The sequence below is a fragment of the Budorcas taxicolor genome, chromosome 11 (genome assembly GCF_023091745.1).
Source record: "Budorcas taxicolor isolate Tak-1 chromosome 11, Takin1.1, whole genome shotgun sequence".
Lineage (NCBI taxonomy): Eukaryota > Metazoa > Chordata > Mammalia > Artiodactyla > Bovidae > Budorcas > Budorcas taxicolor.
In genome coordinates, this window is record NC_068920.1 from 159,681,860 (window position 1) to 159,708,241 (window position 26,382).

The 26,382-nt window shown below is 51.0% G+C and overlaps 1 protein-coding gene across 1 annotated transcript in view; it reads left to right on the forward strand.

Annotated features, from left to right (window-relative positions):
• Positions 1-15,676, forward strand: part of NCS1 (neuronal calcium sensor 1) — a 52,727-nt gene extending 37,051 nt beyond the window's left edge. The window contains exons 4-8 of the mRNA XM_052649262.1: positions 662-740; positions 4,080-4,168; positions 4,648-4,725; positions 7,290-7,407; positions 15,191-15,676. Of these exons, the coding sequence (XP_052505222.1) occupies positions 662-740; positions 4,080-4,168; positions 4,648-4,725; positions 7,290-7,388 (345 nt within the window). The 3' untranslated portion in view covers positions 7,389-7,407; positions 15,191-15,676. The remainder of the gene's footprint in view (positions 1-661; positions 741-4,079; positions 4,169-4,647; positions 4,726-7,289; positions 7,408-15,190) is intronic.
• The last annotated feature ends 10,706 nt before the right edge of the window (positions 15,677-26,382 follow it).

The window sequence follows — 26,382 nt, forward strand, 5'->3', positions numbered from 1 at the left end:
CAAGGCTCATTCGCGTTGTAGCACGTCCACCCCTGTGCCCCAGGCAATGGCCACCCGGACAATCGGCATATACCTACCGGTGGGGCATCTGCAGTCCTCCGGACTCCATCCCACGCCGGCTTATTTCCTGGCTTCCCCTGTGTTTGTGGTGGATGTCCTGTCACTTGTTTCCACGCTCCACACTGTCGGGCACTCAGGCTTGTTTCTGCTCTTTCATACCCTGGCTTTCTCCGCAGGCTGCCTGGCCCTGGGAAGAGCTCCAGTGGCCTCTCCGGGGTCTCAGTGTCCTCAGCTGTAAACCAAATAGGATCGAACAGTCCAGAGCCCCGCCTTCTTCTCAAACCTCTGAGCCTGTGGTTCTAGGCCGAGGAGAAGGGGGTTCTGGCGGCCCCTGTGCTGTGCTGATGGAGCCGCTGGCCGTTCCTTCCACCAGCTGTGGAGTCAGGCCCTCCCCCTGGCTCGCCCTGTCGCTGTCCCTCCTACTGGCCTGTCCCATTTCTAGTCCTCCCCTCCCCCCCATCTTCTCTGAACCTCATCCCTTCCCTCCTGTGCTCTGCTCTTGGGGGTCTGGTACCTGCTGCTGTCCGTCCATCACCATCTGTCGGAGAAGGGGCCTGACCAGCATTAACCGAGGTCACGCCCACCTTTCTCTCTCCTGCAGGACGGGCGGATCGAGTTCTCTGAGTTCATCCAGGCACTGTCGGTGACCTCAAGGGGAACCCTGGATGAGAAGCTGCGGTGTAAGTCCTCCTCCCTGGCGGTCCCAGGCTGGAGGGAGGCCAAACACCCGGGCCCAGGCCGTCTGCCCGGGGCTGACAGTGGCACAGATGTCCTGTCCTTCCAGGTCAGAGGCAGGAGGTGCCCAGGCGGGAACATGGCTTCTTTAAGCGGGTGGACAGATGGGGCAGGAGCAGAGGGACATTTGAGCAGGTGCAGACATAGGAGGCTCAGTGGTAAAGGCATCTGCCTGCAACCTGACTCGGGTGTGATCCCTGGGTTGGGAAGGCCCCCTGGAGGAGGAAATGGCAACTCACTCCAGTGTTCTTGCCTGGAGAATTCCATGGACAGAGAAGCCTGGCAGGCTGCAGTCCATGGAGTCACAAAGAGACGGACACGACTGAGCGGTTAACACACACAGACATGGGACCTCGGGCAAGACAGCGTGGAGCTAAGAGCTCCGCTTCCAAGGCTGGACCCACCGCTTTGGAGGCTGTTGTGATGACTGATCTAATTCATTCACTTATGTATGTCCTGGTTCAGCCAACGGATACTGACCAAACACGGCAACATGTCAGTACTGGACAGAGACCGGGACCCACTGGAGCATCAGATAAACAGGCACCTGCCTTCGCGGCTGTCAGTCTAGCACGGGGGCATTGTCCATAAGGTCCCAGAAAACTGCAGCCAAGGCAGGAAGCGCAAGATGTGAGCTGACTGGACAGGAACTGACCCTGTTGTGTGTTGGGAGCTGAGCTGGGAAGAGGGAAGCTGGCTGGGAGAGGGAGGAGGGAAGAGGGCTCGTGGCAGGGGAACAGCATGTGCAAGGCCCTCAAGAGGGTCAAGAGAAGGATTCAGAGGGGAGAGTGAGGGAATCTGGAGAGAAGACAAAGACCGTGGGCTAGAACTCACTTCTCCATGACTGCAGAGATCCAAAGAATAGCAAGGAGAGATAAGAAAGCCTTCCTCAGTGATTGATGCAAAGAAATAGAGGAAAACAATAGAACAGGAAAGACTAGAGAGCTCTTCAAGAAAATTAGAGATACCAGGGGAACATTTCATGCAAAGATGGGCACAATAAAGGACAGAAATGGTTTGGACCTAACAGAAGCAGAAGATATTAAGAAGAGGTGGCAAGAATACACAGAAGAACTGTACAAAAAAGGTCTTCATGACCCAGATAACCACGATGGTGTGATCACTCACCTAGAACCAGACATCCTGGAGTGTGAAGTCAAGTGGGCCTTAGGAAGCATCACTATGAACAAAGCTAGTGGAGGTGATGGAATTCCGGCTGAGTTGTTTCAAATCCTAAAAGATGATGTTGTGAAACTGCTGCACTCAATATGCCAGCACATTTGGAAAACTCAGCAGTGGCCACAGGACTGGAAAAGGTCAGTGTTCATTCCAATCCCAAAGAAAGGCAATGCCAAAGAATGTTCAAACTATCACACAATTGCACTCATCTCACACGCTTTCTCCAAGCCAGGCTTCAACAGTACGTGAACCAAGAACTTCCAGATGTTCAAACTGGATTTAGAAGAGGCAGAGGAACCAGAGATCAAATTGCCAATATCCGTTGGATCATAGAAAAAAAGAGCGTTCCAGGAAAACATCCACTTCTGCTTCATTGACTACATGAAGGCCTTTGACTGTGTGGATCACAACAAACTGTGGAAAATTCTTAAAGAGACGGAAATACCAGACCACCTTGCCTGCCTCCTGAGAAACCTGTATGCAGGTCAAGAAGCAACAGATAGAACTGGACATGGAACAACAGACTGGTTCCAAATTGGGAAAGGAGTATGTTAAGGCTGTCTGTTGTCACCCTGCTTATTTAACTTTTATGCAGAGTACATCATGAGAAATGCTGGGCTGGATGAAGCACAGGCTGGAATCAAGATTGCTGGGAGAAATATCAATAACCTCAGATATGCAGATGACACCACCCTTATGGTACCACCGTTATGAAGAGGAACTTAAGAACCTCTTGATGAAAGTGAAAAAGGAAAGTGAAAAAGCTGGCTTAAAACTCAACATTCAAAAAACAAAGATCATGGCATCAGCTCCCATCACTTCATGGCAAATAGATGGGGAAACAATGAAACAGTGTCAGACTTTATTTTCTCGGGCTCCAAAATCACTGCAGCCATGAAACTAAAAGACGCTTGCTCTTTGGAAGAAAAACTATGACAAACTTAGACAGCATATTAAAAAAGTAGAGGCATTACTTTTCCAACAAAGGTCTGTCTAGTCAAAGCTACAGTTTTTCCAGTAGTCATGTATGGATGTGAGAGTTGGATTATAAAGAAGGCTGAGCACTGAAGAACTGATGCATTTGAACTGTGGTGTTGGAGAAGGCTCTTGAGAGTCCCTGGGACTGCAAGGAGATCCAGCCAGTACATCCTAAAGGAAATCAGTCCTGAATATTCATTGGAAAGACTGACGGTAAAGCTGAAGCTCCAATACTTTGGCCACCTAATGTGAAGACTCGACTCATCAGAAATGACCCTGATGCTGGGAAAGATTGAGGGCAGGAGGGGAAGGGGATGACAGAAGACGAGATGGTTGGATGGCATCACTGACTCAATGGACATGAGTTTGAGCAAGCTCCAGGAGATGGTGAAGGACAGAGAAGCCTGGCCTGCTGCAGTCCATGAGGTCACAAAGAGTTGGACACAGCTGAGCGACTGAACAACACCACTTCTCACTGAGACATCTTCACCGCTTTACATTGGCACCAAGAAAATGCAGTGGTTTCTTTTAGGAATAAAAGAGGATTTTATTTATGCAGAAGCTCCTCCCCCTTTCCCAGGCATGTGATTTTATTTTCTAAGGTGACCCTAGCTGGATACAGCATCAGTGTGGAGACTGAGAACAGGCAGAGGCTGGTGGGTGGGGAGGGAGAGCGGTGGCTTGGGAGATCCTGCTGGGGCCTCGGCTCTTGCAGACCTCTAGTTGAAATGGTACCTGTGTCCCTTTTATGAGTGTGTGTCTGTCTCCTCCCATCTGTGTTGATGTAAATATTCATTGGGCTTCCCAGGTGGCTCAGCGGTAAAGCATTCGCCTGCTAATGCAGGAGATGTGAGATTGATCCCTGGGTGGGAAAGAGCCCCTGGAGTAAGAAATGGCAACCCACTCCAGTATTCTTGTCTGGGAAATCGCATGGGCGGAGGAGCCTGGTGAGCTACAGTCCGTGGGGTCGCAGAGAGTCAGAGACGGCTGAGCAAATAGACAACAACAGATATTCATTGACTGGATGAGTGATGGGGCTCATGGCCGGACTGCATGCTGAGATGCAGGGTGGGACGGCTCCCCTGCCCCGGGCCAGGGGTGATTCCGTCCTGGCTGGCTGATTGCAGGGGCCTTCAAGCTCTACGACTTGGACAACGACGGCTACATCACCAGGAATGAGATGCTGGACATTGTGGACGCCATTTACCAGATGGTGGTGAGAAACTTGGGTCTTATGGGGTCGGGGGAGGCCGTAGGGACATGATGTTTAGTGGCTGGGCCTGGCCCAGAGGAAGCACCCCCTGGGGCAGCTCTCCTGCCAGGGGTAAGAGATGGCCAGATGAGGGTCACTGCCCAGGGTTGCTCTGTGCAGATGGCTGGGGTGTATGGGATGCTCTGGAGCAGAATTACAGATGGTGGGGGCCTTGTAGGGAGTCGGAGGGAGGGAGAGGCCGGCCTCATCTGGAACTGCCCCGGTCTGGGGGGGGCATGTGTTTTTTGGCTATGCCCCAGGTCATGTGGGGTCTTAGTTCCCTGACTAGGGATCGAACCCTCACCCTCTGCACTGGAAGTGTGGGGTCTTAACCACTGCACCATGTGGGAGGTCCTGGGGTGGGGGAGAGGGCGTATTTTTGAGCAAAGGGCCCCAAGTCAGGTGTGGCAGGGGCCAGTCCCTACCTCATCTGTCCCTGGCAGGGAAACACCGTGGAGCTCCCTGAGGAGGAGAATACCCCGGAGAAGAGGGTGGACCGGATCTTCGCTATGATGGACAAGGTGAGACCCCCTTGCATAGGCTCCACTGACCACCTAGGGGTCTGACTCCAGGTAGGCATCATGACTGCTGTGATGTCCACTGGTCTGGCTGGCAGCCATCCCCTTTGAACAGCAAGGGTTTTAAATAAATTTGTCCAGCTGTTTCTCTTTGATCCACTAAGATTCTCAACCTTATAAATTTTTTGCCATGGACCAGAGATGTTGGCATTCTGGACAAGTTGGCTGTGGACTTCTCAGAATAATGATTTTTAAGTGCATTAGATAAAATCCACAGAGTTAAGAAGGGAGCTATTTGGAATACAGCTGGCAAGACCTATTTTGGAAAAGAATTTGTGATGTGAGCTTCTTTATGAATCCATTGGATAATAAGATATAGAGGTGGGTTTAAGCATCTCGTAATACCAAGTGGGGTGATAAGTACTGGTGGTCCTATAGCAGCCGTGATGTGTCATGAAAATGCCGAGATCCCCACGGTTGACAAAGTCACAGGTACTTCCGGTCCCATGGGGGATCATCACCTAGATTCATGATGGAAGGGAGGGCTCAATTTCAGTTAGAAGTTAGCAAAAAGGACGACCTCATTTTTTCCCATTTTAGTTCACAGACCTGCTGAATTCTGTCCACAGACCCCAGTTTAAGAAACTCTTCTTTTTAAAATGAGTTTGTTATTTTTATTATTATTTTTTACAGTAGGCCCTTGTTGGTTATCTATTTTAAATATAGCAGTGTGTCCTTGGCAATCTCAAACTCCCAGTCTAGCCCTCCCCCTACCCCCCCACCCCCGCTGGTAACCGGGGGAATAAATTCATTCTCTCAGTCTGTGAGTCTGTTTTGTAAATAAGTTCATTCTTATCATTTTTTTTTTAACTTTTTATTCTGGGTTGGGATATAGCCAATTGACAAACAATGCTGTGATGGTTTCAGGTAGACAGCAAAGGGACTCAGCCATACAGATAACATGTCCAGATTCCCCCAAACTCCCCTCCCACCCAGGCTGCCACATGACATTGAGCAGAGTCCCCTGAGCTATACAGCAGGTCCTTGTTGGTTTTCCATTTTAAATCCAGCAGTGTATATGTGTCAATTCCAAACTTCCAATGTATCGCTCCCCTGACCCTTCCCCTGCTGGTAACCATAAATTCGTTCTCAAAGTCTGTGAGTCTGTTTCTGTTTTGTAAATAAGTTCATCTGTATCAATTTTTAAAGCTTCTGCATATAAACAATATCATATAAGAAACCCTTCTTTATACCAAAGTCTTAAAAGTGGAAATAGCATTGTTTTTAAATTGTAATTGGATAGCAGGGTGGTACGGAAACCCAGTATTGCTTACCTTCAAAAAAGAATACGAGTGAGAGTGACCTTGGACTTATTATTACATCCTGGTTGGGTGCAGGTGCTTGTCCTGAAAGCTTTGAGCCTGAGGCCTGACTTCCTTAATTAAAAAAGTGAGATCAGCTCATGTCAGAGAGGCTCAGACACGGAGGCTCAGTCGGCGCTGGGCTCCTGGGGACAATCAAAAGACATGTCCACAGAGTGTGGGGTGAGAATCCTAGTTTCTTGCAGAGTTTCAGTGCTATTCAACAGCAAGGTTGAATAGCAAGGTGTTAAATCCCCCTCCTCTGCCCCCAATCAGACCTCCCTTATTTTGGGAAGCAAAGCGTACACTGGGGTCAGATTGGGTGCAAACCTGGCTTCCCCAGTTAGCAGCCAGGGGACCCTGGGCAGGCGACTGACCTTTAGCATCCTCACCAGTAAAATGGTGATGAGACCAGCCCCTCTTCTTAGGCCAAGCACCCGTGTCGCATGAGTGGGACCCGCAGTGGGCACCCCTCGAAGTCTGCCTGCTGAGTCTGTGGAACCCTCATCATACCGTCCCTCTCCGGGTGTGGGACGTGGTGGTGGGGGTGGGGGTGGGGGTGGGTAGCCTCCAAGGCCTTTTTCTTTTGCTCTCACGTGTTTCCTTGAAAGATGCTCCAGAGGAAGGAATTCTGGCCCGAATCATTTCCTCCCACAAGAGATCAACCAAAGCCCTCATATGTGGGTTCCACCCAGCCTCCTTGCCGATCTCTGGGGTCCGGTGTATGCTGCTCCAGGAACGGCTTAAACACCCTTCCAAAGGTGACCCCAGAGACAGGCATCAGGCCCTCAGCCTTGTGAGATTAACACCCTTTGTGGGGACAAACAGCAGCGAGGATGATAACTATGGCCCTAAGGTGCACTGCCAGTTGGCCAAGCGCTTTACAACAGCTTGAGCTGAAGGATGGCTCACCCAGTGCCCCAAAGAAGCTGGGCAGTTCTCTCTACTCCCCAGACGTGAAAACAGGAGCCCCGAGAGGTGGGTCACCCACCCAAGGTGAGCCAGCCAGGAAGTGCCCGGGTCTGTCTGTGCCCAGCTCCTCCCACCTAATGAGCGGCGTTGCCTCCCACCTGACCTAACTTTGGAAGTGCTCTGGGGACCAGCCCTGGGCTGGGCTTGGGGAGGGCGTGTTCAGGGTCTGGGCCAGAGGCCCCTGTCCTAGGAGGCTGGCCACCCCCTGTCCTCTACCTGCCTCTCTGCTTACAGAACGCCGATGGGAAGCTGACGCTACAGGAGTTCCAGGAAGGATCCAAGGCAGACCCGTCCATCGTGCAGGCACTGTCCCTCTATGATGGGCTGGTATAGTCCAAGGCCCAGAGCTGGGGTGAGTGGAGGGGGCCTGGGGGGTGGGGTGAGGGCAAGGGGGCACACCCAGCCAGAGGACACCTGGGTTTGGCAGATAAGTGCCTGGGTTTACCAGGGGCGCTTGGGGTCTGACCAGATGAAACACAGCTAGTAGGGGGAGGCCCAGGAGGCACAGCCTTCAGGTCAACCAGGGCTCCTCTGTTTTTGTCGTTTTTATAAACCTAGATTCAGCCAGAGACTTGAATAGAAGTTTCCCCGGGTTGAAAACACTTTGAAAGAACGTCCCAGTTCTCAGTCAGGGCCGGGGCCTAGGAGAATAGAAGTTTCTCATCCCTTCTCGGTCAGGGTGGCTGAAGACCTCAGCTGCTGACTCTCTTGATCAGTCGCTCAAATGTGGTTTCTTTTTTTTAATCCCATAAGCTTTTGGTTTGTTCTCTTAGTGTAGGATGATAGTCTACAGAAGTTTCTGTTGCTGGCAGAGAGCTGACCCCCACGGTCTTGTCCAGCTGTTAGCATCTTGTATGCGTCTCCTGGACGAGGCAGTCTGTTGGTACAGACCTAAGAGTTGAATTGTTGGAACACAGAATGTGTGTATATATTTAGCTTTAGTTGATAATACCAGACAGTTTTCCAGCTTCTTAAATTTCAGCTGTTTTGGTGAGCCTGTAGTGATAGCTTGTTGTAATCTTTATCTGCATGTCTCTGACGAGCGCTGAAGTTGGGCACATGGGCATATGTGAAAGTGAGAGTGAAAATCTCTCAGTGTGTCAGACTCCTTGTGATCCTATGGACTGGGCCTGCCAGGCTCCCCCTGTCCATGGAATTGTCCAGGCAAGAGTACTGGAGTGGGCTGCCGTTCCCCTCTCCGGGGGATCTTCCCAACCTACGGATCGAACCCAGGTCTCCCGCATCGCAGGCGGCTTCTTTACCATCTGAGCAGGGAAGCCCAAGAATACTGGAGTGGGTAGCTTATCCCTTCTCCAGGGGATCTTCCTGACCCAGAAATCGAACCATCGTCTCCTGCAGTGCAGGCAGGTTCTTCAGCAGCCGAGCCAGCCGGGAAGCTCATGTGTGCACACTCCGTTTCACCGTCACCTTATGCGCAGTGCTGTCTGAGTCGTCTGTTGCTGCATACTGAGATCTTGCAAAACAGCAGCCGGAAAGAATAAATATCAGGAATTTGGATACAGCTTTTTTTGGTACCTTTGGCTCAAAGTGTGTCGTGAGGATGCAGCTGAGCTGTCAGGAGGATGACAAACCATCTCAGTTGGCCCAAGAGTATCCTGGATTTAGCACTGAAAGTCCTGTGTCCTGGGAAACCCCTCTGTGTTAGGTAAACCAGGGTGATCACTCCCTGTTGGCCAGGGCTGTGGTCTCATCTGAAGGTGTGGCTGGGGGTGTCCCACTTCTAAGCTCACTCATTTGGCGTGGCAGCCTCACCATGTGCCCCTCTGCACAAGGCTGCCTAACAGCATGGTGACCCACTTCCCTGAGGGTGAGATTTCTGGGAGGCAGAGAACCCAAGGTGAAAGCATAGTCTTTTTATAACCTGATCTTGAGAAGCAAGATCCCATTGCTTCTTCCTCAAGAATGCCTTCACTGCTACTGCTGCTGCTAAGTCGCTTCAGTCGTGTCCGACTCTGTGTGACCCCATAAATGGCAGCCCACCAGGCTCCCCCGTCCCTGGGATTCTCCAGGCAAGAACACTGGAGTGGGTTGCCATTTTCTTCTCCAATGCATGAAAGTGAAAAGTGAAAGGGAGGTCACTCAGTTGTGTCCGACTCTTCGCGACCCCATGGACTGCAGCCTACCAGGCTCCTCTGTCCATGGAATTTTCCAGGCAAGAGTACTGGAGTGGGGTGCCATCACCTTCTCTGATGACTTCACTACTTTAAGCTATTTGTATTTCTATATACGTTTTAGAATCAACTTATAAATGCCTGTGTGCACACACACACACACATACTTGGATTTTGATTGGGATTGTGTTGAATCTCGTTTTCCTAGGTGGTGCTGGTGGTAAAGAACCTGCCTGCCAGTGCAGGAGATGTAAGAGACTCGGGTTCAATCCCTGGGTCAGGAAGATCCCCTGGAGGAGGGCATGGCAACCCACTCCAATATTCTTGTCTGGAGAATCCCAGGGACAGAGGAGCCTGCTGGGCTACATCTATAGGGTCGCAAAGAGTTGGACACGACTGAAGTGACTTAGCATGCATACAAGAGATGAATCTATTGTTTAACTTGGGGGAAAATTGGCAACTTTATCATGATGGGTGTTCCAGTCCATGAAGATGGTATATCTCTCTGTTCCAGTGCAGTTCAGTTCAGTCACTCAGTCATGTCCGACTCTTTGCGGCCCCATGGACTGCAGCACGCTAGGCCTCCCTGTCCATCACCAACTTCCGGAGTTTACTCAGACTCGTGTCCATTGAGTTGGTGATGCCATCCTTTGCATTTTTGTCTTGGTAACATTTTGCTATTTTCAGCTAAAGGGTCTTTGACATCTTTTAATAGATTTAGCCCTAGGTATTTGATGTTTTGGATGGTGTTTTAAGTAGTAATTTTAATTGTATTTTCCATTTGTTTCTGGTTTATAGGAATTCAGGTGATTTTTTTAAAACTGATCCTATAACCATGGTCCCGCTAACTTCATTTATGAACTCTTAGATTCTGCCTTAGATTCTTTTGGATCGTCTACATTCTCTTCCTTCCTTTCCCACCTCTCTGCCTTTGTCCCTTTCTCCTGGTTCCTTGCTGGTTGGGCCCTCCAGTCACACAGGAGTGATGAAGGTCTAACTCTGGGGCGAAAGCTTTCAATAGTTTCCCATTAGTTAGGTTTTTTGTTATTAGTTAGGTTGTTAGATAGATTTGATCAGATTTAGGAAGTTTTCTTCTTTTCTAGTTTTCTAGGAGTTATTATTATTATTTTTTAATCATTAGTGGTGTTGAATTTTATCAAAATTTTCTACATTTATCAATATTCTTATATGACTTTTCTCTCTTTCTTTGTTGTTAAGACGATTAATTACACCAGGTGATTTGTGTGTGTGTGAATATATTGTATGGCTCATCCATGGAGTCCTGCCCATTTAAATATTCTATGTTTTTTAGATATTCTATGGTTTTTTTTTTTTCTGTTCTTTTTCAGATTCTTTTCCCACTTAGGTTGCTATATAATACTGAGCAGAGTTCCCTGTGCTATACAGTAGGTCTTTTTGGTTACCTGTTTTAAATATAGCAATGTGTGCATGTCAACCCCAAACTCCCGAACTGTCCCTCCCTTCCAGCCTTACCCCCAGGTAGCCAAAAGCTCATTCTCTAAGTCTCTGAGTCTGTTTCTGTTTTGTAAATAAATTCGTTTGTATAATTTTTTTTTCAGTTTTACATATAAGTGATGCCACATGATATTGTCTTTCTCTGCTGACTTTCTTCACTCAGTCAGTCTCTAGGTTCATCCATGTGGCTGCAAATGGCGTTATGTCACTCTTTTTGATGGCTGAGTCAGTTCCATTGCGTGTAGGGACCACATCTTCTTTATCCATTCGTCAATGGGCGTTGTAAACGGTGCTGCAGCGAACACCGGCGTGCACATATCCCTCTGAACCATGTTTTTCTCTGGATGTGTGCCCAGGAGTGGGATTGTAGGATCATAGGGTAGCTCTACTTTTAGTTTTTTAAGGAACCTCCATACTGTCCTCCATTGCAGCTGCACCAATTTACTTTCCCACCAACAGTGTAGGAGGGTTCCCTTCTCTCCATGCCCTCTCCAGCACTTATTGCTTGTGGATTTTGTGATGATGGCCCTTCTGACTTACACCAATCAATTTTGGCACCCCACTCCAGTACTCTTGCCTGGAAAATTCCGTGGACAGAGGAGCCTGGTAGGCTGCGGTCCATGGGGTTGCGAAGAGTCAGACACAACTGAGTGACTTCCCTTTCACTTTTCACTTTCATGCATCGGAGAAGGAAATGGCAACCCACTCCAGTGCTCTTGCCTGGAGAATCCCAGGGACTGGGGAGCCTGGCGGGCTGCCGTCTATGGGGTCACACAGAGTCGGACACGACTGAAGCGACTTAGCTTCTGATGATACATACTTTTATGTATCATCAGATTTGATTTGCTGATATTTTGTTTAGGAGGCCTGTTTTGAAGCTTCTAATGTTATTTTGCATATTAAATCCTTTTTCACTGAAGGGAATATATTTAAAAAGAAAACCTCCATTAACAATTATTATTAATAAAAACAAAACCCTTCATATATAACCCCGATGGCTCAGTGGGTGGGGGCTCCACCTGAAATGCAGAAGACATAGGACATGCAGGTTTGATCCCTGGGTCGGGAAGATTCCCCTGGAGAAGGAAATGGCAGCCCACTCCAGTATTCTTGCCTGAAAAATCCTATGGACAGCAGAGCCTGGCGGGCCACAGTCCAAAGGTTCGCGAAGAGTTGGACACGACTGAGTGACCGAACACACACACATATAGCCCAGAAATAACCACCGTGAACATACTGTGTCTAGAATGATTCAGAAAGAATTGCACACTTACAGAAACTTAATGCTCAGTAACTAGGTCACATAGGAACATAATAATCAAACCAATTTGTAAAGGCACTGTGACAGACATTTCTGTCATCTTAGAGATGCTCAGTATGCAGCTCTGGGTCCTGGAGCACATCCTGATCTGTTGTCTAATTTCCGCGGTCCCCTTTTTGTGAATTACCACCAGCGGCCTCCTTGGCAGTTGTCGCCTAACGACTGCTTCATTTCCTCCCGGCCATGGGAAAGCGGTGCAAACATGGGTGTTGATGTACTCCCCGCCGAGGAAAAGTTGTACAGGCTAGTTCATTTCTCTAAAGCGTGTGATAATTTTCGAATTACCTTATTTGTTTTTGCCTCACAGTTTTCTATGAATATATATGTACACATACTTCCTCAACAGCGATGAGTTCATAACCATATGCTGTTGGCTATTTTTCTCTTTTTGTTTTGTGGTTTCAAAGAACAACTTGTAGGAAACACTTATTTTTTCCTTTTGGAGACTCAACACTAAGAGGTTTGTAACGTGTTTTATCCAGCTTGGCTTCACATTCTTTGTGTCTGCACTGGCTTTCCTTCACACAATTTATGTAGCCATATATCTTACCCTCACGCGTCGGCCAAGATGGTGTAATTTTATTTCTGTGACAAGCTTTTCAGGGTGACAAGATTCACTTTTCTAAAGCTCTTCCCGAGAACTGCCCTTCCCATTTTTTCTCAGGCTTTCCCAGATCCTGTCTGATTGTAATTACATCCAACTTGTGTTCTGTCGTTTTTGTGATTTATTTGCCTTCTGAGATTCCTGAGGTATCATAATTCTTAGATAAATTACTGTTGTATAATTCATTGAATTATTCAGGAACTGAGATCATGCATATTTTCTGCATCACTAAATCTTGCTCAAGAGCATCCTTTTTAATAGTTGCATAGTATTCCATTTATGGCTGGACCATACTTTAACCAGTGTTGTGGTATGGGACACTTAGGTTGTTGGAAATTTGAGGATGGATTAAAACCATTTTAATTATGGAGACATTCTCAGGCAATAGTGGAGAATATGTAACTCCATGTACCTATCAGTCAGTGCAGTCGCTCAGTCGTGTCTGACTCTTTGTGACCCTATGAACTGCCACACGCCAGGCCCCCCTGTCCATCACCAACTCCCAGAGTCCACCCAAAAGCATGTCCATCGAGTCAGGGATGCCATCCAGCTATCTCATCCTCTGTCATCCCCTTCTCCTCCTGCCCTCAATCTTTCCCAGCATCAGGGTCTTTTCAAATGAGTCAGCTTTTCTCATCAAGTGGCCAAAGTATTGGAGTTTCAGCTTCAGCTTCAGTCCCTCCAATGAACACCCAGGACTGATCCCAGCTTTAGAATCACCGATTCATAGCGATCTTGACCATCTATTCCTTCCCCCACATACCACTCAAGCTGGGTTGTTTTGAAGAAAATTCAAGACATCATATCATTTCATGCATAAATATTTCAAAATGTATTTCAAAATATAATGATTTTTTTTAAAAAATCCATAATACCAAGAAAAAAGTAATTCCTTAATATGCTCCCATCAGCATTTAAATTCCAGTTTCCCATTTTTTCACAGTTTTTTTCTTACTTTGATTATTGGAATCAGAATTGGAATAAAAGCCACAGATGGCAATTGGTTGGTAGGGCTCTTTTATTTATCTTTTTTATTAAAGATTTTTTTATGTGGACCATTTAAAAATTCTTTGTTGAATTTGTTACCATATCGCTTCTGTTTCATGGGTTTTGTTTTTGGGTTTTTTTTTTTCACTGAGAGGCATGTGGGATCTTAGCTTCCTGACCAGGGATCGAACCTGCACCCCCTGCATTGGAAGGCAAAGTCTTAACCACTGGACCACCAGGGAAGTCCCCTCTTAAGTTTATTTTCATCTCTGAGTTTTCCCCCATCCCTTTCCATCTCACTGTTTGTTGAGAAGCACATTCTGTAGGGTTCCTCACAGTCTGGGATTTACTAACGGTGCCCCAGCGTGCTGTTTACAGACTCCTGTTTCCTGTTCTTCCTGGAAATGGCAGTTGATCATGCCACTGGATTTGGTCCCCTTTTGGTGAGACCGTCTCGTGGCTGGGGTTGTGTGTGTCCGGCAGGCACACGTGATGTCGGTGACATCAGCAGCTCTTGCTGACTGCCATCCCCATCCATTCATCAGGTCGTGCAAAACGGTGACGTCCTACACTTGTCTTTCCTTCATGGCTGGGTGCGTCACTTTTATAAAGGGAGACGTTCCCTCAGCCACTCGTGGGTTATCCCCAGGGTATAGTGTTCACAGGGAGGGCAGGATGGATACTCGATTCTTTATCAGTTTTCAAAACAAGTTGGATTTCCCACATCCTTTAGAAGGGACCAATGATGCTTTATAAAAACAATATGTGTAATTGTGAGTTTAGGGATTTAAATGCATTTGATGAGTTTATTTTGGGGTGGGGGGGACTGCCAAACTTTTCCACAGTATCTGCATCATTTTATGTTCCTGCCAGCGATGATCAAGGGTTCCAATTTTTCCGCACCCTCACCAACGCTTGTTGGTTTTAGGTTTTATCCTAGTATTTGTGAAGTGATGTTTCTTTCTTTCTTTCTCTCTCTCTCTTTTTTTTTTTTTCCTCGCCTCAAGGCGTGGGGATCTTAGTTCTCTGATCAGGGATCAAACCTGTGGCCTCCTGCATCGGAAGCACGAAGTCTTAGCCACTGGACCACCAGGGCGGTTCCTGCTTGTGCTTTGGGCTCGCTTTTCCCTGATGACTGACTCTGTCGAGCGTCTTGTCGGGTGCTTGCTGGCCCCTGCTCCCTCTGTTCTTAACGGTTGCACATCCTTTTATCGCGTGGTTCTGTCTTTGTTGATCCGACCCGTCCCTCTCTCGTGGACACTGTTTGTTCTCTCCTGTTTAATTTTGCCGTTACAGATGATACTGTCATAAGCATCGCATTTATTTCTGAACCATACATTCTTAAGCACCAAATGTGTGGATCAGAGGGCGTGCACATTTTTAGGGCTCGTCACCTTGTTCTCTAGTTCCAGGGCCCCCAGTCCCTAGGCCATGGACTGGTACTGGTCAGTGGCCTGTTAGGAACCAGGCTGCACAGCATGTAATGAGCAGCTGTTTTCCACGAAACCGGTTCCTGGTGCCAGCAGGGTTGGGGATGGCCCCTCCAGTTGACTCCCGCCCGCTCTGTGCCCCTGGCAGCCAGTGCTGAGCCCGCCCCGCCTCCTGTGTCTTCCAGATGCCTGGGAACCACTCACCTCCTCCCGTGCCATGAGGCCGCCTCCACACTGACTCCCCCGCCCCCGACTCCCGTGTCCACCGAGCCTTCCTCCGCACCCACACCCAGCCGAGCTGCCCTGGAATCTCGAGGCCGGCTCCCCCCAGCCCCGCACCCACCCGCCGCCTGAAGCCACCGGCTCCGATCGCCAACAACTTCTGCTTGTCCAGAAAACGACCACACGGATGGGAAAGGCTCCGGCCCTCTGCAGAACCCAGGACTCGTCTGCTTCGCAGGAGGGGCCTCTCGGTCTCTCCTGCTCTCCTCGCGTGTGTGATTTTTTTTTTTTTATTTTATTTCAAACAGACATTGAAAAAGAAAACAACAAAACAAAACTACCTTTTGTTCTAGAAGATTCCGACTGACAGATGGGGAGAAGGCCTCGGAGAACGCTGCCTCCCACCTTGACCTTCGCAGCCGCTCAGCCGCGGGGGCTCGGGGCCTAGGGGGTGATGCAATGCTGTCGCCCTCCTTCCTCGGGCAGCAAAACCGCCTGCTTGGCTAGGATGATTAATTACGAGGATGCTGATTTTCTGTGATAACAGTGTTGTGCTTTTGGTGGGGAAAGTGAGGTTTTTTTTATATATAGATATACATCTATAATTGATATCTTTTATTTATTGGTTGTTAACTGTTCTGCTGCCTCCGTGTGTCCAACGGTCCCAGGGATGCGGGGGCCCACCGTTTACATGTGCACGCCCCTCGCCCACCTGCCCACACGCTTGGGAGGATGGTGGCCTGCAGCGGCCAAGAAGCCAAAAATCTTTTTTTTTTTTTTTCAAATTTAGATACTGCGCTTGCTTGATGTTTGGAGAGGGGAAAGGTGGGCTTCTCCAATGGCTGATGCACTGCCCCCTCTGCCCGAATGCCTCCTCTCTGGATCTCTATTCTCTGCTCCCAGCTCACACCTCTCTCTGTCCTGTATCCTCCTCGGGGTCCATCCCATCTTTTCTGAGGACAGACAAGGGACAGCTTTGAGCATCTCGGTTCTCGCTCTGGTGTTTGCTGCCTCGAGGTTTGTGCTGAGATTGGGAGCCAGGAAGGCGGGAGGGTTGGGGGAGGGGGGAGACCGAGAAGCTAGGAGAGGTGATGAGGGAGTGAGCCAGCGTTTAAGGGCTGCTATTGTGTCTCCTCGGTGGGCTTTGAGAATTGCCGAGCACTCTGCTTTCCTGCCTCCCTGTCTGCCTTGTCCAGAGGAGCACGGTACCCTTCCCTCCTTTAGCTGAAAAGCCAGGAAGGGTGGAGGGGGGCAGGGAGAGACGAGCTGCAGGCAGTCCCATTCAGGTGGCATCTCCGGCTGTGACCTGCCTGTGCTCACAGAAGTTGCTAGCTCTGCCTGCCACTGAGACAGGGCAGCCCCAGAGTCAGATGACCTTGGAGCAGAGGCTGGGAGCCCAAGGCTAGCCCTTGCTCTGTGATCACGGGCCCCCCCTTGCCCTCTCTGGGCCCCAGCTTCCGCCACCACTGCAGACCCGGGGGGGGGGGGGGGGGCGGTGGCTGGGCTGGAGGATCTGAAGGCTTTTCTCCATCCCTGCCAACGCTGTCTAATTCTAAGCCCGGGTCTCCAGCTGTTGGTGACTCTGTGGTCTGTGGCTAAGTTTCCAGACCCCAGCAGACACGGGGACTGTCTGAGCCACCATCTCATCTCTTGGCACATGTCTTCAGGGACACGGCAGCCCCTGCTGGCGTTGCGTGGGGTCAGATGACATGCTTTGTCCCTCCCCGCAGTTTCCTGGTCCTCCTGGGCTCTTGAGCCAGCTTCCAGGCTCAGAATTTGTCCTCCCCTAGGGAAGGCTTCGGGGGCCAGAAGCAGCCTCCCAGACTGTGGTAGGGCCAGGCTGGAGTCTAGAATCTCGGCTTCTTTTTTGCACAGTCAGCAGCTGACCCCTTCCTTGCTTATCCCGGCCCCAGGAGATGAGGAGCTGGCGCTCAGCCCCCACTGGGAATTGCCCTTGCCGTCTACTTTTCACTTTCCCAGGAGGCCAGAGATTCCCTTGCTCCTTAGTCCTCAGCCACCCGACGCTCTGCCAGAGAGCAGCTCTGCCAGCGTGGGCCTTGCGCGTCCACATCTTAGGCTGGACCACTCAGCCAGCTCCCACCTCTCCCTCCTGATGTTTGCAGACCCTCCGCCTCCCCTGGAAGCCCCCCAGACAGACCCTGCATGAGTGGGATCGGTAGTTCCGTTTTCATGGGGGACTTTGAAACCTGGGCTCTTTGGGGCCCCTGCAGTCCCCTTCCTGCTCAGGCCACTGGCCCAGGAGGCCCCAGGACTCATCAAGTCCTGCAGTTCTTCGTCCTGGCTCTGACCAGGGGGCCTAGGGTGGGAAGTGAGCTTGGTGACTTGGAACTGGAGGTCAGATGACTTCTGAGACTCGATCTGTGTCTCTCGTCCAGGGGCCGGGAGTGGTTGTGCCGCTGTCCCGGGGGCATCACAGAAAGGGCTTGTGGCTGAGAATTCTCCAGGGTTTAGCATGTGGGTCCCACCAGCTGAAGCATTGATTCCCAGGGATCCAGGGAGATCTGAAGGCCAGGCTTTCCTCCCACCTTCTCGCCTTTGGCCTTTTGGTTTGGAGCCACAGGTGTGGCTTAGCAGGAGGTACTGTGGGCCCGTGCCCCAGGGACACCTTGGGTCCTTGCCCGGAGACCATCCAGAGAGTGTTGGACACTGGCCGTTTTTGCCCGAGACTGTGGACAGCAACAAGCCTGTCACCTCCTCTCACCAGGCCTCCAGCCTCAGCACCCTGGAACCCTGAGCAGTCCGTGGGCCTCTCTCCCTGCCACCGTTTCCCACCCGAGGCCCAACCCCATCGGCTGCTGCTCTCCAGGGCTTCCAGACCAGCCGAAAGCCAGGCTCTTAGCCTCCCCCACCCCCTCCTACCCCCTGCTCCCCCACCCAGGAGCAGGAATCAGCCTCGGGCAGCGCGACTGCAGCAGTCCTGGCTCCTTCCTCACGGTGTCCACTCCCCGCTCTGCGTTGATGGTACTTAGGAGAACGTCATGCGTTTCCAGTATTCAATCAAGCAATGTTTAGAGCAACGTCAAGGCAAACGTGTGTCCTCTCCATCCCCGAAACATTTTTTCATTTTGACAGACACTTCCTAGATGACAGATGCACCTGGGCTTTCGAGGACATTGTCTCTTCTCTCGAGGTTTGGGGGGTGGTGGTGGGTGGGAGTCCTGGGTCTCCTGGGAAGTAGCAGCTTCACTGTTCAAGGTGAAAGCTACAGGGTTCCCAGTGGTTTCAGCTTCTAAGTATTGAGGGGAATGCAGGGCGCGCCCCCTGGTGGTGATGAGCAGTAAAGACATTTGGGGGACTTGCTCAGCCAAATAGATGGTTTGAGAAGGAGGCTGCAGATGGGGATTTGAGGAGGGGGGCCAAGATCTTATCCAGGCCCTGGGCTTCTAGCCCCACCTCATTGGCAGCATGTGTCCCACACGCCCCTCTTCTAGGTCCACCCCAGGGGTAGCAAGTGAATTAGCATAAGGGCACTGTGATGGGAAGCCTTGCCCCCCACCCCCCTCTTTTTTAATATCTGCGGAATAAACCCAATGGTTGACTTTTGAATGAATAAAAAGGCTTTTGTTGAATAAACAGCTGGTCCCAGCTTCTGTCTTGGCATCTAGGCATCTCAGGCTTTGTCTGCTCCCTGGGATTGGGACGAACTCAGAATCCTTTCCACCCACCCACCCCCGACCCCCACGCTCCGCCCAGGCTCTACATTCGGTGTTCCCTGTGTCTCTGCCACCGCTGGTGGCCCCAGGGAGGGCCACAAGCTCCCAGTCTGACTCAGTGACCGGCTTTCTCCAGGACTCTGGGCAAGTCTCTGCTGCTCACTGGGACTCAGTTTCTCCATCCGTCAGATGGGAGTGAGTCTCTGTTCAACCCCTATCACAGGGCCGTTGTGGGGAGCAGCCATGAGTGGAACCAGCAGAGCCCTTGGTCAAGGTGAAAGGCCAGTGGAGACGTGAATGGTCATGGGGCCCCCCACCCAGAGCCTGTGACTTTGGAAAGGAGTTTGGGCAACTGTTAGTGAAAAAGAAAGAAAGAAAAGCAATGTTTCCTGGGTGGTGACTTCCTTTGTTTGCCTTCCCAGTCCCTCTTCTTTCGGGGTGCTGTCCGGTCTGAATCTGCTGGTGGGTGTCTCTGGGGGAGGGGCAGGCCCTTGCCCGGGTGGTGCGCCTGGGGGGTGGGGTGGGACCCCGGGGTGGGCAGAAGCCCCGTGGCATGCCCAGGCCTCCCCTCCTGCTCCCGCTGTATGTCGTCCGCGTCACGCCAATTAAACAGCCTCCTGACTTGTCTTTGCTTCCCTTGTGTGGATCTGTCGCTTTGTCTGTTTCTTTCTCGTTTCACTGTAGGTTTCTTGCTTTCTCCTGCTTTGGGTGTTGTCCGCCCAGTTGCCCCGAGAGAAAGAATGCGCAGAGTGAGAACCTCGGGTGTAGTGAGCAAACCAGAGCGTTCCCAGGAGAGTTTCTGTGGAAGCCATGGGTTCAGCGGCGTGAACCTCGAGCCCACCCCACGAGTCACTCCCAGTGTTTCCGTTCCCGCCTGTTTCATCTCTTGCGGGTCTCGACAGGGTTTAACAATGTTTGAAAATGTGCGCCCGGACAAGTGGTGCTCAGGACTGAGTGTTGTCAGAATCACCCGGGAGCTTGTGGAAACCCAGGATGCCAGCCTCACCACCAGAGTTTCTGATTAACTGAGTTTGAGCTGGGGCTTAGGAATGTACATCTCTAACAAGTTCCCAGGCCCTGCCGATGTTGCTGGTCTGGGATCACACGCTGGAACCCCTGGGGAGCTGTTGACACTGGAGGACAACCAGCTGAGTTCTCAGTTTCATTTTTTTGGCCACGTCATGCGGCTCGTGGGATCCTAGTTCTCCGACCAGGGATTGAACCCAGGCTCTTGATAGTGAAAGTGCTGAGTCTTAACCACTGGACCACCAGGGAATTCCCCAACCGGGTTCTAAAGAGGAGTCCAGCCTCCGTTTCCCAGGGATTCAGGCTAAATATTCACCTGCACGTAGCTGTTGCACCCGCCATGTGTCAGGCACATGGGTCCAGAGACTTGTCGCTTATTGAGCGGAGGAGTGTTCTGGGAGGGGAGGTGGGTAGCTAAGTAGCCCTGATGGGGGCTCTCAGAAAGCCATAGCCAGGGCTTGGCAGTCAGCATGGCTGCCCTCTGCCCGGAACTTGGGATCTTGGAGGGACCCCCTCTTTCCCCTCTAGTTAAGTGACCGAATGTTTGCTGGACACGCATGGCGTGGTCCCTTCATGTGCTGGGTGTTTGAGGGAGGAGGGATCAGAGGAGGGGACAGTCTTTGCCTTCTGGAGTTTGCGGCGGAAGCATTAATTAGGAGGACAGTAAAAGGCAATGTCACATTAAGAGCATACCTGCTGGTTAGAAGTATGTTGTCACTCTGGGCCCAGGCTCCTGAAAGACATGCCCGTGTGTAGGCTGATGAGATCAAGCTGCTAGCATTAGAATGAGCCGCCACCTGTAAAAACAGGTTGTGGTTCAGAGTTGGTTTTGTGAAAGGAATCGTCAGACCAACACCACCTGGGAGACAAAGCTGGAGGACAGCCCAACATAACTCTCACTTCGAGGCTGAAGCAGCCACAGAGAAGAGGGTACAAAGATGGCACTCTCCATGGCCACTCCAAGCACCCAGCATCCAGCCTTGCTCAAGACACTAGAACTCCTTCAGACACATACTCAGTGGCTTCAGCCGTGTCCGACTCTTTGCAAACCCATGGACTGTAGCCCACCAGGCTCCTCTGTCCACGGGATTCTCCAGGTAAGAATACTGGAGTGGGTTGCCATGCCCTCCTCCAGGGGATCTTTCCCAACCCAGGGATTGAACCCCCATCGCTTATGTCTCCTGCATTGGCAGGTGGGTTCTTTACTGCTAGCACCACCCAGGAAGCCCTTCTCCAGACCAAGGGGAGCGACTCAAAGGCAACATGGGAAGGCAGTGTGGGATGGTGGTTAGGGGTGCAGGTTCTAAAATTAGACCTGGTTCTCAGCCACCGCTTGACACTGGGTATGCATTGTAACTGACAGGGTTTCTGGCAAAAATGTGGGCTCTGATTAGAGGTAGGTGATGACCCCACAGCCCTTTCCCAGCAACCTTCCCACCAGATGAAATGTTGCAACAGAAACAAGTTTTAGGTCAAATTCTGCCAAATGTCCAAATATGTACTAGCAAGCAGGTGTGAAAGGTTAAAACATTTGTCTGTCCAGGGAGTTGGGGAAGTCAGGCCCCCAGTGACCCCAGAGTACAGTCTCTGGCTTTGGGTTCTCTTCCCAGTTGGTACAGAGATGCGGAGTTTGGGGGACCTTTCTGTCAATCATTAGCTTCTATCTCCTCACACTTCTCCTACAAAAAATGATTCCCAGCATCCTTTCGTTAATGAATCAACTCTGGAGTGTAGGTTTTAATAGTAATACATATTTAAAATGCTAACATGACCCCTTCTGGAGAGCAGGTTCCTAAGCGGGGTGTTTCAAATCCTAAGGGACCGTCTTTGAGGTGGGGACTGGAGGTAATTGACACCGGCACACGTGCTCCGGTTCCATGATTCCACCAAAGCACTGAAAGTAAGGGTGTGCACGAGAGCACCCTCTCTCAGGGAAGCCCAGGATCCGGTTCAAAGGCCTGGTGTGAAAGCAGCTGGGGCAATGATGCCAGAGTATAAGCTCTCAGTGAGTGTAAAGCGTCATTGGAGGTGGCTCTGGTCTTTTCCCGGTAACCTTAGGAAGTGTCTGCAGGGACAAGGTTCAGAGCCTCTGCTTCTGAAGACACATGGTGGGCCATAATCTCTTGTTCTGGGTCGGGCTGAAGTCTGCACTGACCTCCCCTTGGCCCAGCCTACCTTGGGCAACTTCCTGTGGGTTGAGGCCCAAAAGAGGTCCAGAGCTGGCCAATTCCTTCCTATCTGGGCCACCTGGTTTACCAGGATGGCTCAGACTAGCTGCTGGCTCAGACTAGCGTAGTTGAACCCCCCAAGATGGGCTGATTTTTCCCACCCCATCCCCCATGCCCTCCCCAAACCTCAAACTCATGTCTGCATGACAGAAATGAGTCATCTCCCTAAATCTTACTTCCCAGAGCCGAGCTCAGGGTATCACTAGGCATGAAGAGGAGAGAAAAGGAGCGGCCGGTGGGATGGAGGGTGGGGAATGCAATACAGACCCCTGCCCTGATGAGGCTGCCCCCTCCCTGCCACTCTCCTTGGGGGGGGTGGTGCCTTCTGCAGTCTGCCTGTCACTGGTACACGTCCCATTATGATAGTGCCTGCCTCACATCCGGGCTTCCCTGGTGGCTCAGCCAGTACAGAATCCTCCTGCAACGTGGGAGACCTGAGTCTGATCCCTGGGTCGGGAAGATTCCCTGAAGGAGGGCATGGCGACCCAGTCCAGTATTCTTGGGCTTCCCTGGTGGCTCAGCCGGTAAAGACTCCATCTGCAATGTGGGAGACCTGGGTTCGATCCCTGGGTTGGGAAGATCCCCTGGAGAAGGGCGTGGCAGCCCACTCCAGTATTCTGGCCTGGCGTATGAGCCATCCTGGCAAACCAGGTGGCTCAGATAGGCACTTCCCCAGGACTGGGGAAACAGACTCTTGGAGGGCACAAACAAAACCTTATGCGCACCAGGACTCAGGAGAGAGGAGCAGTGACCCCACAGGAGACTGAGCCAGGCTTGCCCGGGAGTGTCTCACATCCAGGAATAGAAATCGTATATCCTCTAGTCCCCTGATCTAGGGGAGCCTGGTCAGGGAAGTGGCATGGAAAAAGGCTTTGAAGGCCTCCTGAGTTTAGGAAAAGTGAGCTCGCATAGGTACGGTAGAGACTTCTGCTTATTTCTGTAGCCTTTACCACTGCCCCCCAACCCCCACCTATATTTAGCTGTGCCCTGGGCTGCATGGACAAAAGAATTACATTTCCCAACCTGCCTTGGAGCTGAATGTGACCATGTGACTCAGTTCTGACCAATGGAAAGAAAGCAATGAACACAACCTCCTTCCTTTCCCCTCCTTACCTCTGGCTGGACCTTAAATTCCAAAACAGATTTCCTGGTGCCTGGGCCCCTGATCCCATGGAGGGGCTGCACCAGCCCTGGATCATTTACACTGGGATTGTTAGGAGTGAAATAAACACACTTCCAACATGATTAAGCCATCCGCGGTCTTTGTGTCAACAGCCACATTTTAACATTTTAATTCAACCTTCATACACTGAGTGATTCTCTGGGTCATTTTAAATGAGCTGATGCCACCTACAAATGTTTGCATCTAAACTCTCAATGTTTGCCAAAGTGATTTAGTAAAAAACCAACAGTGCAACATGTTCCCCATGCAGCCTCTTCTGACTCATGCCTTCCCAGCCCCCTCTTCCTTTTTCTTCTTCCTTTCCGGCTGTGCCTCCCTCCACAAGTTCAGGAAGCTGGGGGTCCCAGTGGAAAGGAGTCTTGGGGGAAGGGCCTTCTTTTGCTGAAGGACTAGGGAGTTAGGGGGTGGGGCAGAGCCCTGCCTGGACCAGGAGGCCCTGTAAGACTTCGTTAGTTGGAATTTCCCTGGGAAACCTCAGTGGGGGTGGGTACTATGAAGGCTGGCCTCACACTGGGCACTGGAAGGACCTTGCCAGGAGCTTCAAGATGGGGGGGCACCAGAGCGCCTCACAGTCCATTTAAATCCCCACCTCCCTTTCCCTAGAGACCTGAAATAAAGCCATCACATAAGCAGATCTTTGAGATAACAGATGTGATGAAAACAGCTTTAGGGAATTCCCTGGCGGTCCAGTGGTTAGGATTCTGCCCTTTCAAAGCTGGGGCCCAGGTTTAATACCCTGTCAGGGAACTAAGACCCCAAAAGCCAGTGAGGCTCAGCCAAAAAAAAAACCCAAAAACCTAAAACAGCATTGTTTAGAGACCAGGGTGGAATAGTGGAGAATTGCCGTCTGGCCGAGGGCGTCTCCTTTTAACCTTTGGAATGTTGGTTGCCCCAGAGGTGAGGGGAGGTCTCTGCCATATTGTGGAAGGAATGCTTCAATTTTTGAGGATCCTGAGGACTCAATTAATACGTTAAGCATCCAAAAACCTTCTTGCTTTAGGAGGAGATTTGTGCCACGTCAGAGGCCAGAGCTGGGACCCGGGGTGAAGGGGTGATGGACTGGCCTGGGAGGAGAGGGGAGAGGCTCCCCATCACCAGGCAGGAACCATCTTCCTTGTCAGGGAAAACCTCCAGTCCACTCTGAGATCTGAATTCTACACCAAAGCACATGCCTCAAACCAACTCACCCGGTGCTGGCTGGTTTCTGAGGGATTTCCAGGCAGCAGCCTCAGGCTGACTGAAGCCCTTGTCCGGCTTCTGCAGGGATGAACCGAGACTCATGTGTATACTGTCCAGCCACAAAGTCAGGCCTCAAAAGCAGGACACACCCCAGAGGGTCATGAACTTCAGCTGCAGATGGGTGATGTCAACCAAGGACCTCACCATGGGGTGGGGTTGAGCCCTTCTCCCCACTTGCAGTCACCCGGGGGCCTCCTGCAGGAGGAGGGGCAGGGCTGGCCTTCAGGAATGGCAGTATCTAGACGGGGAAACTACAAGATCAAACCAGTCCATCCTAGAGGAAATCAGTTCTGAATATTCATTGGAAGGACTGATGCTGAAGCTGAAGCTCAGATACTTTTACCATCTGACATGAAGAACTGACTCTTTGGAAAAGACCCTGATGCTGGGAAAGATTGAAGGCAGGAGAAGGGGACAACAGAGGATGAGATGGTTAGGTGGCATCACCGACTTGATGGACATGAGTTTGAGCAAGCTCTGGGAGTTGGTGATAGACAGGGAGGCCTGGTGCACTGCTGTCCATGGGGTGGCAAAGAGTCAGACATGACTGAGCGGCTGAACTGAGGTGGGGAGGAGGTGAGGGAGGGGTGCCCCAAGCAGGAAACAGCAGGTGCAAAGATACAGAGGTAGGATTATAGGAGACAGCCACATGGCGGGAGGGAAGGCTGCACGGAGAGCTAGTGGCCACTGCTTCCGTGTCAGTGAAGCGTCAGATTTTCCCAGGATATGAATCTCTACAGAAAGAAGGGACACAGGCCCCCTTTCAGGAGTCGGTACCAGCCCAGACCTGGGCAGTCTGAGCTTATAGCCCTCTTTCTGTGCTTCTTGGGAAGCCTGGCCTCATGGCTCTTCTCTGTAACTCACCCATTCTATCAACAAAGTGATCCTAACACAATAGGTCTTGGTAAAGCTAATACCACACTGAACTGTGTGCTAGGTTCTCAGCCATCATTTTGTTTAGGCCTTACAGCAGTGCCCCCTTGAGACCAATTGTAGCATTACATCCCAATTGATGCTTTCAAACTTGGGTGTCGAAGACTCTTAAAGAGTACCTTGGACTGCAAGGAGATCAAACCAGTCAATATCAAAGAAAAGACAGAAAATAAAGATACCGCTAAGTTGTGTCCGACTCTTGCGATCCCATGAACTGTAGCCTGCCGGGCTCCTCTGTCCATCTGATTCTCCAGGCAAGAATACTGGCAAGGAGATCAAACCAGTCAATATTAAAGGAAATCAACCCTGAATATTCACTGGAAGGACTGATGCTGAAGCTCCAGTACTTTGGCCACCTGATTTGCAGGGCCAACTCATTGGAAAAGACCCCGATGCAGGAGGAGAAAGGGGTGACAGAGGATGAGATGGTTGGATTGCATTACCAACTCAATGGACAAAGAGTTTCCACAGCCTCTGGGAGATGGTGAAAGACAGGGAAGGCTGGCGTGCTGCAGTCCATGAGACGGCAGATCGGACGCAACGTAGCAACTGAACAACAACAAATGGAGGCCCAGAGAGAAGCAGCAGGGCCCCGTCTTACCGTCGGTAAAGGGCTTCCAATAAAACTGCTTTTGGCCAGACACCAGGTGTTGGGGGAGGTAGCTTCTGTTAGGTCCAGATCTGGGCAGTGGATGGCCATCCCTGGTCTCTCCCAGATGCTGCTGCTTGGGAGATGAGGTGTGCGAGGGAAGGGGGCTTGCCCAGCTGGGGTCCATGGAGGTGGGGTGAGGACCTCTCGCCTGGAGGGAGAAGCAGCTCAGAGGCAGACTGGTGGCGGCGGGGGGCAGGCGGGGGGGACAAGGGGAGGAAGG